The sequence below is a fragment of the Pongo abelii genome, chromosome 19 (assembly GCF_028885655.2).
Source record: "Pongo abelii isolate AG06213 chromosome 19, NHGRI_mPonAbe1-v2.0_pri, whole genome shotgun sequence".
Classification (NCBI taxonomy): domain Eukaryota; kingdom Metazoa; phylum Chordata; class Mammalia; order Primates; family Hominidae; genus Pongo; species Pongo abelii.
Genome location: NC_072004.2, coordinates 24,194,551 through 24,212,192, shown reverse-complemented (window position 1 = coordinate 24,212,192; position 17,642 = coordinate 24,194,551). Strand labels below are relative to the sequence as shown.

At 48.4% G+C, this 17,642-nt stretch overlaps 1 protein-coding gene across 39 annotated transcripts in view; it reads left to right on the top strand.

Moving 5' to 3' along the window:
* The window catches only part of LOC129051253 (tensin-3-like), a 635,743-nt gene that overhangs the window by 28,280 nt on the left and 589,821 nt on the right, over nt 1-17,642 (top strand). For 34 of the 39 annotated variants that reach the window (XR_010138099.1, XR_010138090.1, XR_010138092.1 and 31 more), the window contains one exon: nt 678-789. The exons of the other annotated variants lie outside the window; for them this stretch is intronic. Coding sequence is in view for 18 of the 34 variants with exons in the window: in XM_063718439.1 (XP_063574509.1) it covers nt 678-789 (112 nt within the window). In the remaining 16 variants the exon portion in view is untranslated. The remainder of the gene's footprint in view (nt 1-677; nt 790-17,642) is intronic. 39 annotated transcript variants of the gene reach the window in all.

Sequence of the window (17,642 nt, the reverse complement as noted above, 5' to 3'; positions counted from 1 at the left end):
TGCTTGACTCTAAAAGCAAATTGAATTCTTACAAGGTTATCATATAGCTGGGAGCCTTGGCTCTACAAACATGAATAGGTAGCCGAGTGGTTAGTTTTTCCAAGTGCTAATGCTTGTAATTGTGTTTGAAGAAGAACCACATGTGTGTCACAGGCTGGACTGTCTCTTCTTCTGCAGGAGAGCTCAGAGAGGCTCAAGAGCTTAGTGGTGATTCTGGAACACCTTTGAACCAGGAAAGCCAGTTGACTTCCTCATAACATAATTGTGCTGTTTAGCTAATTACTTTTTCCAGAAGAAAAAGGGTTGAGAGTCTAGAAGTGTATGTGGATTACTTTGTCACAGAAGTAGGTGGCTCTACAGCTCAAGTCTGGAAGGGAGTGCATTTTCACATAATGATGTTGGTTGATGTAATGTTTCTAGGCACCCCATGTGGTGATTGATGAGTTGGGTGAAAGTGAACGTCCGTCTAGGGCTCTGGAATTGGGAATGCTAACAGGGTATCCGTGGGTCGTCTTGGGAATTTTAGCATCACCAAGATGGTTTCTTGTTCTGTGTTTGCTTGGTAATATTCCTGTTTTTGCTCTTTACAAATTCCACTAGATTTATTATCTCCCGAAAAGGAAAAAGAAACAAACTATGAGATGAAACGTTGACAATTTCTTCCTTTACTTTTTCAGCCAGAAGAATTAACCTCGAGTCTGCACACTTTTAAGAACAAGGCCTTTAAAAAATCCAAAGTGTGTGGAGTTTGCAAACAAATTATTGACGGTCAAGGTATTTTATGCCAAGGTAATTCTGTGTTTATGATTCTCTTCGCCGATTAATCCAAGGCAAAACAAACAAAAAACAAAACGAAAACTTTTTTTCGGGAGTTTCCGAAAGTTAAATCATGGAATTCCCCTTCTTAGTTTATATGTCCCCCAACCCCCCACCCCCTTACTTAGCAGGGGCCAACCGTATTTACACAGATAAGTGCTCTTGAGGACATTTTTACAGAAAGAGCAGAGTTCCCCGATGGGAGAGGAGGCAGCAATTTGTAAATTAATCATTTATTCTCGGGTCTGCTCTGAAGTGTCAGTAACTCAGGTAATTTAGTTTGACTTTCAGATCTCTTACTCAAGTTTGCGAATGAAATGTTTCTATCTTTAGAATTCAGGTTCATTTTGGTATGGCCCCTTTCAGATCCTGTCACTAAACTAAGCCACCAGCTTGGGTACTAGATATTTAGACGTCAAGTAATGAATGGAACTTGCCAATTCTTTTGTGACTGCACATTAATAAATCTAGTAAGAGATGTGTGACTGTAATGAATGTGGGAATGGTCGGGGGGCAGGGACTGCTGGGCGGACCAGTGGGGTAACCACACAGAGGGAGTCACTAGGAGGACCAGGCCCTTGGAGAGTGCGGGGGCTGCTCTTTGGCATCATTTCATCTGCGGGGTTGGGGATTTCCTCTAGAAAATGTGCAGAGTCTCAGCCTGTGGGCTTCTGTGGTGTTAGGACCTCCCCCTCAGTGCCTCCTTCCCTGCAGACCCCCAGCAGGTGGTCCCTGATAGCCACTTTAGACTAGGGTGCCTATGATGGAAAGATGCATGCAGTCAAACCTTAATGGGTTGAGGATGTGACCAGGGGCCTCTAAGGGGCTCTTGGGATTCTTTTACAGTTCAAAGGCCTGAGTGTGGGTGAGAAGACTGGGGTGCCCCTCCTCTGATTCGGCCCCTTGGAGAAGTCAGTGCTAAAGAATGTGTTGGATGAATGGTGGGTACCGGCCACCCTGGTCGCTAAGTAGAAGCCAGAGACCAGGGAGCCATTTGTGTAATTCATCTAGATCTGCATCCAAGGCAGAGAACATGGGCTATAGTGTACTCTGAGCCAACTGATAGGACATCCTGTGATTCAAAACTTTTTTTTTTTTTTGAGACAGGATGTCGCCCTGTCATCCAGGTAGGAGTGCGGTGGGATGATCAGGGCTCACTGCAGCCTTGACCTCCTGGGCCCAAGCCATCCTCCCACCTCAGCCTCTCCAGTAGCTGGACTATAGGCATGGGCCACAGGCCCAGCTAATTTTCTTACTTTTTTGGAGACAAAGTCTCATTCTGTTGTCCAGGCTGGTCTGGAACTCTTGGCCCCAAGTGATTTTCCTGCCTTAGCCTCCCAAAGTGCTGGGATTACAGGTGTGAGCCATTGTTATAAGCCCATATTTGCAAATGGCACTGCACTGGGTGATGTCTTGGTCATCTGTGAATGCTGTGGCCTGTCACTGGCCATTCCCCTGCATAGCTTGTCCAGTTCAGGAGGGCCATGTCAGCCAAATGTGGTGGCCCTTTGTGTTTGGGGCCTGCAGTTGTAAAGTGATGAGAAATTGCACTGATGCTCTTGGACAGGCATCCTCCATCAAGCTTGCTCTAAAATGTCTGTGGGCAAACATAGCAGCCCCTCTGTGTCCCACATACCCTACAGGGTCCAGTAGGGGCTTTGTGCCTTTCCAGGAACATGGCAAAAATAGAAGCCCAAGGAGTCTCCCCATCTTTGAATGTCATTCTCATAGAAATGCTCATATTTTATTTATTTATTTATTTATTTATTTATTTATTTATTTATTTATTTTTGAGATGGAATCTTGCTCTGTCACCCAGGCTGCAGTGCAGTGGCACGATCTCGGCTCACTGCAAGCTCTGCCTCCCAGGTTCACGCCATTCTCCTGCCTCAGCCTCCCCAGCAGCTGGGACTACAGGTGCCTGCCACCATGCCAGGCTAATTTTTTTTTTTTTTTTGTATTTTTAGTAGAGATGGGGTTTCACCATGTTAACCAGGATGGTCTCCATCTCCTGAACTTGTGATCCACCCGCCTCGGCTTCCCAAAGTGCTGGGATTACAGGCGTGAGCCACGGCGCCCGGCCAGAAATGCTCATATTTTAAAATTTTGGTCTCTAACTTTGACTCTCAAGTGTGAAAAGAAGGAAAAGGAAAGTCGTGGTTGAATTGGAACCATGAAACCAGCAGCCCAGAGAGCCTGGGAATCAGAGCTATAAGGGCCTGGTGTTGATCCTAGAGCCCTGGTCCTGTGCCAGCGGAGCCACTGGGCGATACTGGGAGAGCTGTCATGAGCAGCATGGCACCAGCAGGGACACCCTGGGCTTGTTCTCGGCTTCCTCATCCTGTGATGACATCTCAGGCAAAGCTGCAAACCAAAGGTTCCCCATGAACTGACTTCTGCCTGTCAGGTGCTATGTGGGGACAGGTCTGATTTGGGAGCAAAGGCGGAGGTCAGACAGAGCTGGGTCCTGGCCCTGCCCCTGACATGGGCAAAGTCTCCTCACTCTGGGTCTAGGACTTAGGGCTGTTCCAAGGGCAGAAGTCAGGCTTAAAGTGCACAGCCAGCGTTGTGGCACTTAGTTTTGTTATTGGTGTTAGGATTGCTCTGAAGGGAACCCACTGTGGGTAGCTCCATATGGCTGATGCCGCATGTGTGTTTGGTTAGCCTCTGCACCACACATCCTTGAGCTGTAATCCAGTGGGGGAGCTGCTTAGACACAGAGGCCTTTTGCACAACTTACCACAGTGGCTTGGGCTGCACTAGGTTGGTTATACTGCTTGAGGAGTAATTTTTCCTTCTTTGTATAAATGAAAACTGAGTTTACTGAAGAGTTATCTCAGACATCCTTTTTAGTACTTCAGTATTCTGTTCCTGCCATTCAAGTAGCATTGACTATTTTCAAAGTAAATGTAACCAATGAAAGAGAAGAGCTTGAAGAAAGCACGGCCTCCAGCTGTGAAACACGCAAGCGCGTCTTGGACGGTGGGGAGCTGTCTTCTTTCTTTATCTGGAGGATCATCGTCTTAGTGCCTTCCCTGGGTTGGGACTTGTGTCTCTTCCTCTGTCCTGCAGTTGCACACACTCAAAAGGGCCAGGGAAGGACCCCAGATTCGTCATCTGGTTCCAAATGAACTCTGTTTTGTGGCATTTTAAATATGTGGTGTGTGAAATATTAGGGAGGGGTGAGGAGGCCTGCCAGAGTGGTGTGTATGTGCCTGAGTGTGTGGGTGCACATATGCATGGCTATGTGTGCGGTGCATGCATGCATGATTGAGTTCATGCATATGAGGACAAGCAGTGCACACACCTGTGATTGCATGTGTGTGCATGCGTGCATGCGTCTGAGTGAATGCATTTGCTTGAGCACACAGATATTCCACATTGTGAGGGAACATGTGAGAGCATCCCTTCTGTTCAGACCACTTTGTAGAGTTCAGCTGCTCTACGACGTCCATTATCTTATCTTGAGGGAGATAGAAACAGAAAATGTGCATGCGCACAGGAGCAGCTTTTGTTCTTGAAAGAGAAGAGAGGGAATAAATAGTGCCCTATCTGGACAAGATGTTCAACAGGCTTATCTTGCTGTGTGTCATCTGGTTGTTAAGGAAGATGAAGTAAGGCATGCTATCTCCAGATAATGGTTTAAATTTCACATGCTTCTGGCAACATCCAGGCACTCATGAGAACAAGGCCCAGTGTGGTGGCCCCACAGCCCGTCTACTGGTTTCTGTTGGTATTGATGCTTTCCCACCTCCTCTTGGAACTCTCTGGAGTTCTGCTTCAGTGTGAGGCAGCGAGACACCTAGAGCATCACCTCTGAGGATTCAAGGCCCACTTTGGCCTGGAGGACCCCACACGTACCCAACATGGACAAGCAATGGGGCTGCCAGCTCTGTCCTAGTGCAGCATTATCTTCTGTCCTGTTTGGCTAATGCTCCTCTACTCCAGGGAACCCAGTATAGCACTGGTTTTTCTCACTGGTGAAATAGATTCTTGGTCAGTGGAGGTAACAAGGGGAAAAAAAGCCATATACATTTTTTTATCCCTTGAAGAAAATCACTCATGGACAGGTATGATGTTAGGTGACTTCACCCCTCTTCTCATGCCTGGTTTATCCCTTTCTTCTTTACCTCCTCCTCCCCCACAGCTTACTTTCCACCGCAGAGACACATTGCTGCTCCCATTGCCTTTTTAGGCTGGTTCCTTTCCAGGGGCAGCCAGGATGCAGGTATTATGGGCACACAGGCACCTGCTCCCGCTGTGTCCCTGTCTGTGGCTCTGGGCCCCTCAGCTAGGATAGGATATCTTGTCTAGAGGCAGTAGAAAGAGATCAGGATGTGGGGTCAAGTTCTGGCTGTGCCACTCTCACTCTGGGCAGTTTTAGACAGTAGGCTTTTATGAAGCCCATTTTCTCAACCCTAAAATGGGCATGAAAATGCAGATCCAGTGGTGCAGAGCTGGGACTCAGGGAGGGGTGTACGTGAAAGGGCCTGGTCTGCCAGGCCAGTGAGGTGCAGGGCAGGACCACCGCCTTCCCAGGGGACGGCTGCTTCGTGCTGGCAGGCAGTGCTGCACTGCATCCTGGATGTGCTGCCTTTCAGAGGGCGCTGGTTCAGCCTCTCCCCAAAGAGTTGCCATGAGCTTGGTGGCTGTGAATCCTGGGGATGGTGTGTTGAGTTGTGCACACCTTTCCAGCCTGGGTGCCTGCAGTGCATGCATGTGTGTTCTTGTGTGTGTGTGTGTGTGTCTGAATTCCTCCCTCACTCCTTGCTCTCCTCTTAGTGGTCCCATATGGTGAAGCTCTTCTGCCTTGAGCCCTCTGGGCTGGTGGGCTTCAGTAGGGTCTGTCCCCATGGTCCCTGGGTCCTTTCTTTGTGGTGGGTGATGGCAAGCACACAGCTGCTTTTTGCAGAGAGAACTGGCAGAAGCTGAGGATGTGGTAGGCTCAGGAAGCTGCATGTCCTGTTGAGTTCATGGCAGGAGGCCCATTATCAGGAGAAGGAACCAGGAACTGGCCCAGATGAAGGAAAACCTTTGCCTTCTGGAGAAAGGAGGGTCACTGCCCTTCAGGGAGCACTTGCAGGCTCCATCCCCGAGGAGGGACCCCCACTCAAGGCGCTTGGTGGAGGCATTGGGAGGAAAGAGCAGCCATGGGCACCGTTGGAGGCAGAGGCATTCTGACTCAAGGGACGGGCCCACCTCTGGTTTCTGGTGCTGTTGACTTAAGCACGTGGTGAGTGTTGTGCCCTTGGGCATGTGTGCACTGAGATCTTGAGGACTTCCGTTAGAGAAGTGTCTGTCTTCTTTCTGTGGGATAGTTTTTTGGAACTGCCTCACGTGTGCCCTGTGTTACCGTCAGAACGTTTGTGTCTCCCCAAAATTCCTATGTTGACATTCTAACCCTCCATGGGATGGTGGCATTATGAGGTGGGGCCTTGGGGAGGTGATTACGTTTTGCGAGTGGAGCCTCATGGGTGGGATTAGGGCCCTTATGAAGGGGACCCTAGAAAGCTCTCTCACCCCTTTGGCTAGGTGAGGATGCAGTAAGGAGGCGCCATCTATGAACCAGGAAGTGGGTCCTCCCCAGACACCGCATCTGTGGTGCCTTGACCTTGGACTTGCAGCCTCCAGAGCTGTGAGAAATAAGCAACTGTTTATAAGCCACCTAGTTTAGGGTAATTTTTAAATAGCCCAAACTGGGGGAGACATTATGTTTTTGTGCACATAGCTCTAGGAATTATGTTAATAAACAATAGAAACTCTTTTTTTTTTTTTTTTGAGATGGAGTCTCACTCTGTCACCCAGGCTGGAGTGCAGTGGTGGGATCTCAGCTCACTGCAAGCTCCACCTCCCGGGTTCATGCCATTCTCCTGCCTCAGCCTCCCGAGTAGCTGGGACTACAGGCTCCTGCCACCACACCCGGCTAATTTTTTTGTATTTTTAGTAGAGACGGGGTTTCACTGTGTTAGCCAGGGTGGTCTCAATCTCCTGACCTTGTGATCTACCCACTTCGGCCTCTCAAAGTGCTGGGATTACAGGCGTGAGCCACTGCGCCCGGCCTAGAAACTCTTTTTAAAAAACATACAGGATTCCATGTTTCAGAAGTCTTTTAGGCATGATTGTTTTCATTAGCTTTTTCAGTTATGTTAAGTTAATGTGTGTGCTAGAGACCAGGAGGTGTTCGGGGATGCTGCCAAGCCTGAGGTGACAGGGGTGCTCCCAAGCCTGAGGTGCCATGGTCTGTTGAGGCCAAGGCACCCTGTGGACAGGAGGTGTCATGGTGTAGGCTGAGGCGGCTGAGATAAGCCCCCATCATCAGAGCAGGAGTACTGGGGGATGGGAAGTTACGTGGAGGCCATGAGGCTGGCCTGGGGGTGTGGATGGGACTACCTTCCAGTGCAGAGGCTTGGGGCTTAGAGGTGGGCAGATCTGAAATGCCTTAGGGAGACACACCAGGGAATGTCACCCGTTGAGAGCCCTTGGCCTGCAAAAGCTGCTGCTGCAGAGGCTTTAGTTTTTTAACTTAACGCAAGCAATAAATCTATGATCCTGCTTGCCTCTGAGGAGGCAGGGGGATATGGTGTACCCACTTTTGGGGGGCAGGCATCCCATCCCTGCTGATACCTGGGACCCAGATCCACTGAATGGGAGAGCCCCGGCCAGGCTCTGGCCCCCAGCCCTGCCTGCTGCTCCACCCTTGCTGGCCTTCTTCCTGGAGGCTGGGCCCCGGTCTCCATCACCCTGCAGACCTCCCATTCCTCCTTCCTAACCCAGCTTCCCTGGATCTGGCCCTTTGTCTGCCCAGGCTGGGATGCCCTTGAGATTCACTCTCCTGTTTGCCTCTCTGCTCCTCTCCTGTTTGTACTCAGAGAACGGCTCTGGGAAACTGTAAACCATCCAGCGGGAAGAATGTGTGCCTGCATCCTCATGGTGGCCCTTTGAGGCTGTGCCTGCCTTGTTTGGTCTCTCCTGAATCCCCCAGGTGCTTTGAGAGGCCGGCTGCACAGGGCTCATTTTTGACCTTTTGCTGGACTGTGCTGCTCTGCCTGCTGACCCTCATCCTTTAGGTTTCAGCTCAGCACCAGGTCCTCAGGAAGGTGCCTCCCTGCCCTGCCACTGTGTCCCCTAGCATCTGCCCTTTTCCCTCCAGAACTATCCATGGCCAGTGACTAGCCAGCCATCTGGATGTTCACTGGGGCAGTGATTCTCTGCCCTCAGCTGGAGCCCAGGAGGCATGAAGGGCTGGCTCTGTGTTGTTCACCAGGTGCCTGTGCACAGGGCAGACACCTCCGTCCCAAAGTGGAGTGCTGTCTTGTCTTGCAGGGTGAACCCTCACCAGCACACTTTTACTGAGCAGGTGCGGCGTCTGGTGCATTGCGATGCCCACGGTGACCAAGGCTTCGAAGGGCTCGGAGTCTAGTGGGCTGGAGCAGTGAGCACGAACAGGATCCCGTGTGAGGAGTGCTTTATCAGAGGTATTTGCAGCCGCCCTGGGAGCACAGAGGAGGGACAGGAAATTCTGGGGAGGTGGGTGGGCAGGGAGTGTGGGCATTGTCAGGACGATGGAGGAACTGCTGTATTCTGATCATTTGTTTATGAATGTATCTGCTCCCCTGGGCCGACTGCCCCCACTATGATGTGATGCACTGCTGTTACTTGGGTATCCTGAGTCTCAGCAAAGGGCCTAGAGCCCAGTAGGTGCACAGACAATGTAAGTTGCATGACAATCCAGATGAATTTGTGCAGATAAACACCTGGCTCATTGATCTGCTCTTGTCTGGCAAATCCATGTGAAATGGCTCCAGATGTTATTTCCAAAGTTCTTTCCAGAACAATTGGAGGTGGTGAGACTCCCACCCTGAGGCCAAGCCCAGCCCCACCGTGGGGTTGACTCCCACCGGGGAACTGAGCTCAGCCATCCCATCAGACTTGCCCCATCCAGAGAAGTGGCAACACGACAGAATCTTCCAGAAGCTCCCAAAGGGGAAGGAGGCCCCCAGGTCAAATTTCATCTGAGTAATTTCTGGTCGGTGGTGGTTATCCGATGGGAAGCAGCACTTCCCTGCCTCTAAATTCTGCTCCTCTGTTGCAGTACAAAGCCTTTCTCAGCCGCCTCCACACTGACTTTACTCTTGGATTTTGCCTGAAATCCTTCCTGTTTTCTAACTCTGTGGCTGGGAAGAAGGCCTGGACCCCTCCCAGATGTTTCTCAACGGTCTGGGTTGTCAGGATTTGGGGTTTCTGCATGCCAGGGACGTCTGGGATGTGTTAGTTGATTGTGCTGGTGGATTTTGATTCTTAATACTCACTGAGTAATGTAGCCAAGCTCATAAATCCAAGTATTTGTTTTGCAGTAACTGGATTCCAGTAACTGGAATTTTATGTTAAGTTGTGGGGTTGTTTTCTGTCGGTTTATTCAGATGGATATAATGCTGCTCTCTGGGTGTGCAAGGTCTGCCTAGGTGTGGCAGGGGGACAAGGCCAAGTGGCAACTTCTGATTCCACATCCTCGAAGCCAGGGAAGAGGCAGTGCTGTGCTTCACGGAGCGCACGTGTGTATCGGCTACCCTGGGACACTAGCAGGCTTGAAGTGTTTAGAAATGTGAGGAGCGGCCGGGCGCGGTGGCTCACGCCTGTAATCCCAGCACTTTGGGAGGCTGAGGTGGGCGGATCACTAGGTCGAGAGATCGAGACCATCCTGGATAACATGGTGAAACCCCATCTCTACTAAAAAAAAATACAAAAAATTAGCGGACGTGGTGGCAGGCGCCTGTAGTCCCAGCTACTCGGGAGGCTGAGGCAGGAGAATGGCATGAACCCGGGAGGCAGAGCTTGCAGTGAGCCGAGATTGCGCCACTGCACTCCAGCCTGGGCAACAGAGTGAGACACTGTCTCAAAAAAAAAAAAAAAAGAAATGTGAGGAGCTCTTTTCCAGAGGATGGGGTCAAAGCCTGGCCTCTGCATGAGTCAGCCAGATGGCCCCTAACCTAGGGTGAGCATGGACAGGCAGGCTCCCCTATCACCCTCGCCCCTCCAACCAGCTCACTGTGGCTAGCATGGGTCTAGGAGGTGCCTACTGTGTCAGGTGCTGGCCACCAACACACAGGTGGACATCTGCCACCAGGCTGCTGGGCTAGTGAGGGACAAAGAAGTCCTGGACAGTCACACCCATGTGTGTGGGGGACTGGGGTTCTTGGGAGGGTGCTCTTGGTTTACATGGTGATGAGTGGCCCCACCACTGGGGTCTGCTCACACACAGAGTGAGGTGGGGGACTTGTTTCCTTCCAAACGTGTATTTGAAGTAGACAATTACTAAGAGGGTTTCCTGAGTTAGACTTAAGATGTTTTTGAGGGATTGGTACCATCTTCTCTCTTGCCTTTCATTTTGCAGTATTCTATATTATGATCCCTTTGAATATCTGATGGAGATGCAGAGACATTCTCCTTTGCACCTGTGCCTTCTGTTGGGGGGGATATCTTAAATGGGGGGCAGGTTGACAACAAGGTAAAGAGACAACAAGGTACGTCCTATACATAGATTATGTAAGTAATGTTAGGGATGGGAGCTGGCGCCCCGAGACGAAGCAGCAGGTGGGGCCCCAGCGGGTCTCACTGACTCTGGGCTTGATTCTCTGGACTGTGAAGTGGGCAGTAAGGCCTGGCTGGCCCTACTCACAGGCTGTTCGGAGGAACATGTGAGTCAAGGGACGTAAAAGGACTCTGTCAGCTCCTGAGTGCTTCATCAACATTAGTCAGTGCCGCAGCTGATTCAGTGTCCTATTTGTGAAGATTAAGTCCACCTTGATTGATTTCTGAGAGGCTCAAAAGTTAAACCTGTGATCTCCAGAGCCAGGCTGATGTGAGTTCAGACCTCAGCTCCACTGCCTCTCTGTGCTTCAGTTTCCTGGTCTGCCACATGAGGACAATAACTGAAACTCATCAAGGGGTTGTGTGAGGATCAGATTCATATCTGAGCACGTGAATCATGCCCATACGATAAGAATCCCTTGAGGGAGATAATGATTTACTTATTTATTTATTTATTTATTTATTTACTTACTTACTTACTTATTTATATTCTTTCTTGTAGAGATGGGGGTCTTACTGTTGCCCAGGCTGTTTTCCAACTCACAACCTCAAATAAGCCTGCCAACTTCGCCTCCCAAAGTGCTGGGAATTCAGGCGTCGGCCGCTGTGCCTGGCCCCAACGATAATTTTTCGAGAAAAGAAAATCATTACATGGAAAGAATGAGAGAGAAAGAGTAAAACTGAATATCTGGGGATGAAAACTTCAAGAGTTTTTAGGGGCTGTTGTCTTGAAGTGTGGTTCAGTGTTCTTGGGCAGATCTGGCGTGGGGAGGTGAGGATCTGTGAAGAGAGTGAGAACAGCAAATAGATAAGAGCATGGAGATGGCCGCCCTCTGACATCAGCGGAGGGACCATGCAGCGACATCGAATCCTACCTGTGCCACACGGGCACACAGAGACGGCTGCTCTGGCTCAAATGGGAGCATCTTGAGCCTTATCCCCATTCCTGAGTTCATGTTCAACAGAGGATGGTCTGGAGGGTTTAACTTCCCTTTTAGGAGGCACCTGGCTGAGGAAATGGTGCTGTGGGAGGCAGTCTGGGTGCAGCCAAGAGTCTTGGGGTCTCCGCAACCCCAGTCGACCTGCCACAAAGGCCTGTGCAAATACTGGAGTTTGTGAGAGTGACTATCTTGGTTGACTGATTCTTGATTGATTGATTATTGATTGTTGACTGATTCTTGATTGATTGATTATTGATTGGTTGATGCCCTCAACAATTAATTTTATAGCGCCTTTTGGGTGCTGGCCTCCCTGAGGCTGTTTGACCCAGCTCCCTGTCACCTTCTCACCCATTTGCTGCTATTTTTCTTCTTGTCTCTTCAGACTTTTCTTGACCCCTGATACAGAAATGAGTGTGGAACCCTCCCTCTGCCTTTAGGCTCCCTCTGCACCTTCCTGGAGTTACTTTCCTGTACCTCATGTCATCCTGATTGAATCTACGGTTCCTGTTGATTTTCCTTTCCTCTTGCACTGCAGTGTACATTCATGAATGTTTTCTGTGTTCCCAATTGTATCCAGGCCCAGATCAGTTTCTGCCCTGTTGTAGGTTTCCAGGACATATTTATAGGGTTACAAAATGTTTCAGCTCTGGGTATTAATGAATACCGGTGGAACTAATGAGGGAATAAAAGGCAGAAGTATTTAGTTTGGTGAGTATTAACTTGTGGTTAACTTTGCATCTTTACAAACATCTGGTTTGTTGGAGGTGGTGAAGATCCCTGCAGGTGAGCTCTTCCCCTTCCCTTTCCCGATGAGACTTATCTGAGGCTTGCCCTGTGGGTGGCTTTTGTGGGTAAAGATTGGTAATGACACCTTTCCTCTAGGTTTCTTTTGTCAAGCATGGGGCTGCAGGATGCTGTGGCTGGTAGCCCTGGTAAGATGAGTGTGATTTGAAACGGGGCTTGTGGAGACCATCCAGGAAAACAGCACAGCAGGGTTTCTATTGCAAGGTTGGACATTCTTGTCGTCAGTCAACATTGGCCAGGCTCCAGTAGGACCATAGAATTGGCACACCCCATGACACTGTGAAGGAAAAAGAGCCTGTGTAAGTACACCAGGCTGAACTGGGATACAATACATGAGCTAGATTTTTGTTTGTTTGTTTGTTTTTGAGATGGAGTTTTGCTCTTGTTGCCCAGGCTAGAGTGCAATGCTGTGGTCTCGGCTCACTGCAACCTCCGCCTCCCAGGTTCAAGTGATTCTCCTGCCTCAGCTTCCCAAGTAGCTGGGATTACAGGTGCCCACCACCACACCCGGCTAATTTTTGCAGTTTTAGTAGAGGTGGGGTCTCACCATGTTGGCCAGGCTGGTCTTGAACTCCTGACCTCAGATGATCCACCCACCTCGGCCTCCTAAAGTGCTGGGATTATAGCCGTGAGCCACTGCACCTGACCCACATGAGCTAGATTTTTATTTGTGTGTGTTTGTGTATCTTCACAGGAAATCATTTTAGCCATTGCTCTTGTCAGTGTAGTAGGAGGAGGATGGACCTGGCCCATCTCCTTAGGTGCTGCCGCATGTGTAGATGGGGCATTCGCAGGGTAGGGGATGCTGTTTACTGAGTTGGAGCCAGGAGCCGGGCACAGTCACTGTGGGTGTAGATGGGGTAGAGGCAGGATGTGGGGATGCTGCAGCTCACTGAGTTGAGATGGGGTCCTGATAGTCACTGCAGGTGTAGATAAGGCGGAGGCAGGGTGGGAAGATGCTGCTCACTGAGTTGAGATGGGGTCCTGGCAGTCACTGCAAGTTTAGACGGGACAGAGGTAGGATGTGAGGACTCTGCTCACTGAGTTGAGATGGGGTCCTGGCAGTCACTGCAAGTGTAGATGGGAGCCTGGCAGAGTCAGGGATGGGCTGCTCCACAGGAAGCTGTGGCCCTGGACAGTTGCACCCTATTTCTGTTCCTCAGTGCCGTGATCTTTACAATTTGTACATTAGAGTAGTTAATCTCTAGGATTTTCTCTTTCTTAATAGACTATATAGAGACCACTCCACAAATAGACAATTTCATAGTGTTCTCTAGTAATAATTCACATATGTCATACACTTTTGCATTTTGATCCCTTTGTGTACATGCTACCTGGAGACAACAAGGTATTCCCTTTACATAGATTATGTAAGTAATCATGCATCACAGTGATGTGACGTTTTGGTAGAGGTGTTCTTTCTTTGGCTTATTTCTGGGGAAGCAGTAGAGCATGGTGGAGCTGAGGTGGATGGTGGAGACAGCCTGCCAGCATTCCTGCTCTGCCTCTTTCTGCTTAGAGTCATTGTGAGGAATAGCAGGGTAAATACACATGAAACACAAACACTGAGGAGCTCCAGAAAGTGTTCAATGGTGTCAGTAATGACGATGATGATGATGATGTTGTTAGTGATGGTGATGAGGGTGACAATGGTATGCCGATAATGATGTTGTAATTGATGGTGATGACGGTAACGATGATGGTGATGGTGGATGGTGGCGTAATTGATGATGATGGTATATTAGTGATGATGGTGTTGATGGGGATGGTGATGATGATGGTATGATGTTGGTGAAGGTGGTGATGGTGAAGATGATCATGATGGTGATGGTGAGTGGTGATGGTGTAATTGATGGAGATGATGATGGTGATGGTGTGGTTGATGGTGACAGTGGCACTAGTGATTATGTAGACATGATGATGGTGATGGTGACGATGTTGATGAATGGTGACAATGATGGTGATGATGATGGTGATGACAGTAATGATAGTGCTGTGACTGGTGATGGTGATAGTGGTAGTGTAGTTGATGGTGATAGTAACAATGGCAATGGTAACGATTGTGATGATGATGCTGATCATAATGATACTGATGGTGATGATAGATGGAGAAGGGTTAGGGGCATATTCTGTGATGCAGGCCAGTATTTCTACCATTCCTTTTCTGGCTCATCCTTGGACTTTCAGGTCCCTGACTTTCACATTTTAACCTCCTATTTACATGCAAATTTCATGTGTGGTTAAGATGAAAGAAAACATTTCATGTTTTAAAAACTGTTATGTTAACATGTAAGGGCCCTGTTATCTCTACTCTTGGAACTTTAAGTAAGGGAAAGAAAAGATAGAAATGACATTGAGCAATGGGGTTAAGTGTCCAGTTGTGGTTTTTCTTACACTGCTCAAAACCTTGCTGGTGTGCTCATACCATCAGTTAGGACTCTGAGGCAATCCGTTCTCACTACATGTCACTGAGTTCCCTTGGGTGGCCTAACATGGTCCAGTTGCCACTGATATCCCAAACTGGTTGTATTTCACAGAGGACAGAGGAAGGCTCTGTTATGGGTGAGTCTCGGCATTCTGGAGTTGAGTAGATTCGGCCCCAAAAGTTACAAGTTTTGTGGGACTTGGTCCCTGGAAGAAGGAAGATCCAGGGAGGATCCAGGATCAGGCCACGCATAAATGCTCCCCATTTGAGAGATGGTTTTCTGGGATCTAATAGTGGAATCAGCGAGACTATCATGGAATTAGACAGGATGGCACAGAATAAAGAAGCGCTGCAACAAGAGAGACAGCTGTAGGGAAGGCCTAAAGGAGATGAGAGTTGAGAAAGGAAGCAAGGAGAAAGGAGAAAAGAAGCAAGGAGAAAGCTGAGAAAGGAGAAAAGAAGCAAGGAGAAAGCTGAGAAAGGAGACCAGAGGGAAAATGGGATGAAGGGAGTTTTGTAAGAAAGATTTGGTAATGGGTTATTCCACACGGTTAACCCAACATTATTAAGCACCTGCTAGGAGAGAAAGATGAGAGTTTTGTGTCCTGTCTTTGAGTCTGACAGAGTCAGCAATACACTAAGTGATTACAGAAAAAAGTTTGGAGATAGATGGGCAGGTCGGTAGGTGTGTGTTTTTTGCTTTGGGCCAGATGCAGTATTAGGACTCCAGGAGAACATGGTAGTTATTTAAAACTAACAAGGCAACAATGGGATCATGGGGTCGAGCAGTGAATGTGACTGCCTTGTCTGGCGGTCCCCCGCTGTGGGTCAGTCACTCCCCTCCTGCCTTGTGGAGCCTGTTACTGGGACACAGAGAGGCTGGCAAACTTGACAATTGATGCTAGGAGAAGCAGAGGGTGACTCACAGGCTTGTTTATAACTTGGTCAATATGTGTCAAGTGTATAAAAGATTCTGACAACCCTGTAAGACAGTGGCCTGGATTCCCAAGGCTCGTGGAGACGTGAAGAATAGCAGTTCCAAGACAACATATAAAAATGTTGGGCGTTTGCAAGCCAGACAGCTCTGTGCTGTAACTGCTGTAGCGGGAGTCAGGATTCCTAAACATGAGTCTGGAAACCTCATCTGACAAGGGAACTGATGTGTGGTTTGCAGACTGTCAGCTGTGGAGCTGAGTGTTCAGGCAAAGCCATGAGAAGGGGCCTGCCACACACCAGCTCAGATGCCGGAGGGTAAGCTGGGCTGGAGGAGGGACAGGCTCCTTACAGGAAAATGCTTTTGGTGGTGCCTACTTGCATGGAATGTCATTGACTCTCACTTGAGATATTTCAGCTTTTCAGTTTTGCAAGTTGATGGATGAAAAGTGATGTCTCCTTTTTATTATGTTTTTCATTCATCTGGTGATTACATGAGGTTGAACATCTAAAAAGATACAGAAAAGCTGCCTGCAGCATTTCTGTTTACTTAGCAAAGCAGCCTTTCAAATCCTTTGCTCATTGCTTATTTAATAATTAGATTATTTTAGGGCGTGGTGAGGTGGCTTATGCTTGTAATCCCAGCATTTTGGGACGCCGAGGCAGGAGAATCGATTGAAACCGGGAGTTCGAGACCAGCCTAGGCATCAAAACAAGACCCCATTTCTACAAAAAATTTAAAAATCGGCCTGCACAGTGGCACGCACCAGTGGTCCCAGCTACTCTAGAGGCTGAGGCAGGAGGATTGCTTGCACCTAGAAATTTGAGGCTGCAGTGAGCTGTGATCATGCCACTGCACTCCAGCCTGGGTGACAGAGTGAGACCTCATCTCTAAAAAGAAAAAAAATAAATAAATAACATTTTGAAAATTAATAAATTTAAAAATCATTTTTTTAAATTTCTAAGACTTCACTATATTATGAATACTAAATCTTATCTGTGATATTAGGCAGAACTTTTGCCAATTTCTGATGACATTTGTCCTCAGAAAAGGTCAGTTTCTTATCTTTCCACTTTGTGCATTGCAAACATTCCAGTCAGTTGCTTGTCTAAGTTTGTTTGTGGCCTGTTTGTCACACAAAAGTTGTAATGTTTGGTTTGTTCAGATCTACTCATCTTTTCATTTAGTTCATACTCTTGTTCCTTGTTTTAGAATGCCTGCCCTTCTCCAAGGTCACAAAGATGTTCTCTGATATTTATTCTAATATTCATTTCAGCTTTTCCAATTCCGAATCAGTTCCATGATTGATGCATCTAAAATTCATGGTATTTCTGTTATTATTATGATGATGTTTTTCATGGAGTAACCAGTGTTCCCAGTTTTATTGTCTGGCTCCTCCTTTCTTTCTGAGTTGTGATGTGTCTCTCCAGTGTCATTTTCTCTCCTATGGATGAGGACACCGCATATGTCCGTCTGTCACAAAGTTTATTTCATACAATACAGAGCGCTGTATATCTGTTAGTCTTGCCTTTTATAAGAACTCTCACATGTGAAATAGTTTAAGATCATAATTTTTCAATAGCTACCTAATATTTTGTTTGTATATATATGTTATTTTATCTTTTTATTGCTTAGGTAAACTTTTCTTTTCATGGCAGAGAGGAATCTTGGCTATCACCCTGTTCTACTCCTAATTACAGAAGGGGAAATGGGTGCCAGAGGGGACATGACTGGCATGGATCCTTGGAGAGGGGCTGGAGTGAGCATGTGAGTTCAGACTCCTGAGGTCCCTGGACACCTGCTCCTGGTCCTGGTGTGTAGCTCATGGTGGATGTTTGCTTTAGTGGGCTCATGCATGTGGAGCCCCAGTTTTTGCACCAGGCACAGAAGAGCCTTTGCACACCAGCTCACTGGCTGTTCCAGTCCAGCTCTGGGAGGTGGGCTCTGCCCACGTAGAGCTGGGCTGGCAGCTGGTGTCACTGCTTAACCTGCTCTGTCACCCAGGGCAGGCAGCTTCTGCTCTGTGCTGCAGTTTGCTATTCGTACAACGGAGTGAGAATGTGCCTTTCTCCCTGGTCCCCATGGGAACAGGTGGAACAAGGCGTCTAAAGTACATGGAGCTTCGTGGAAGGCA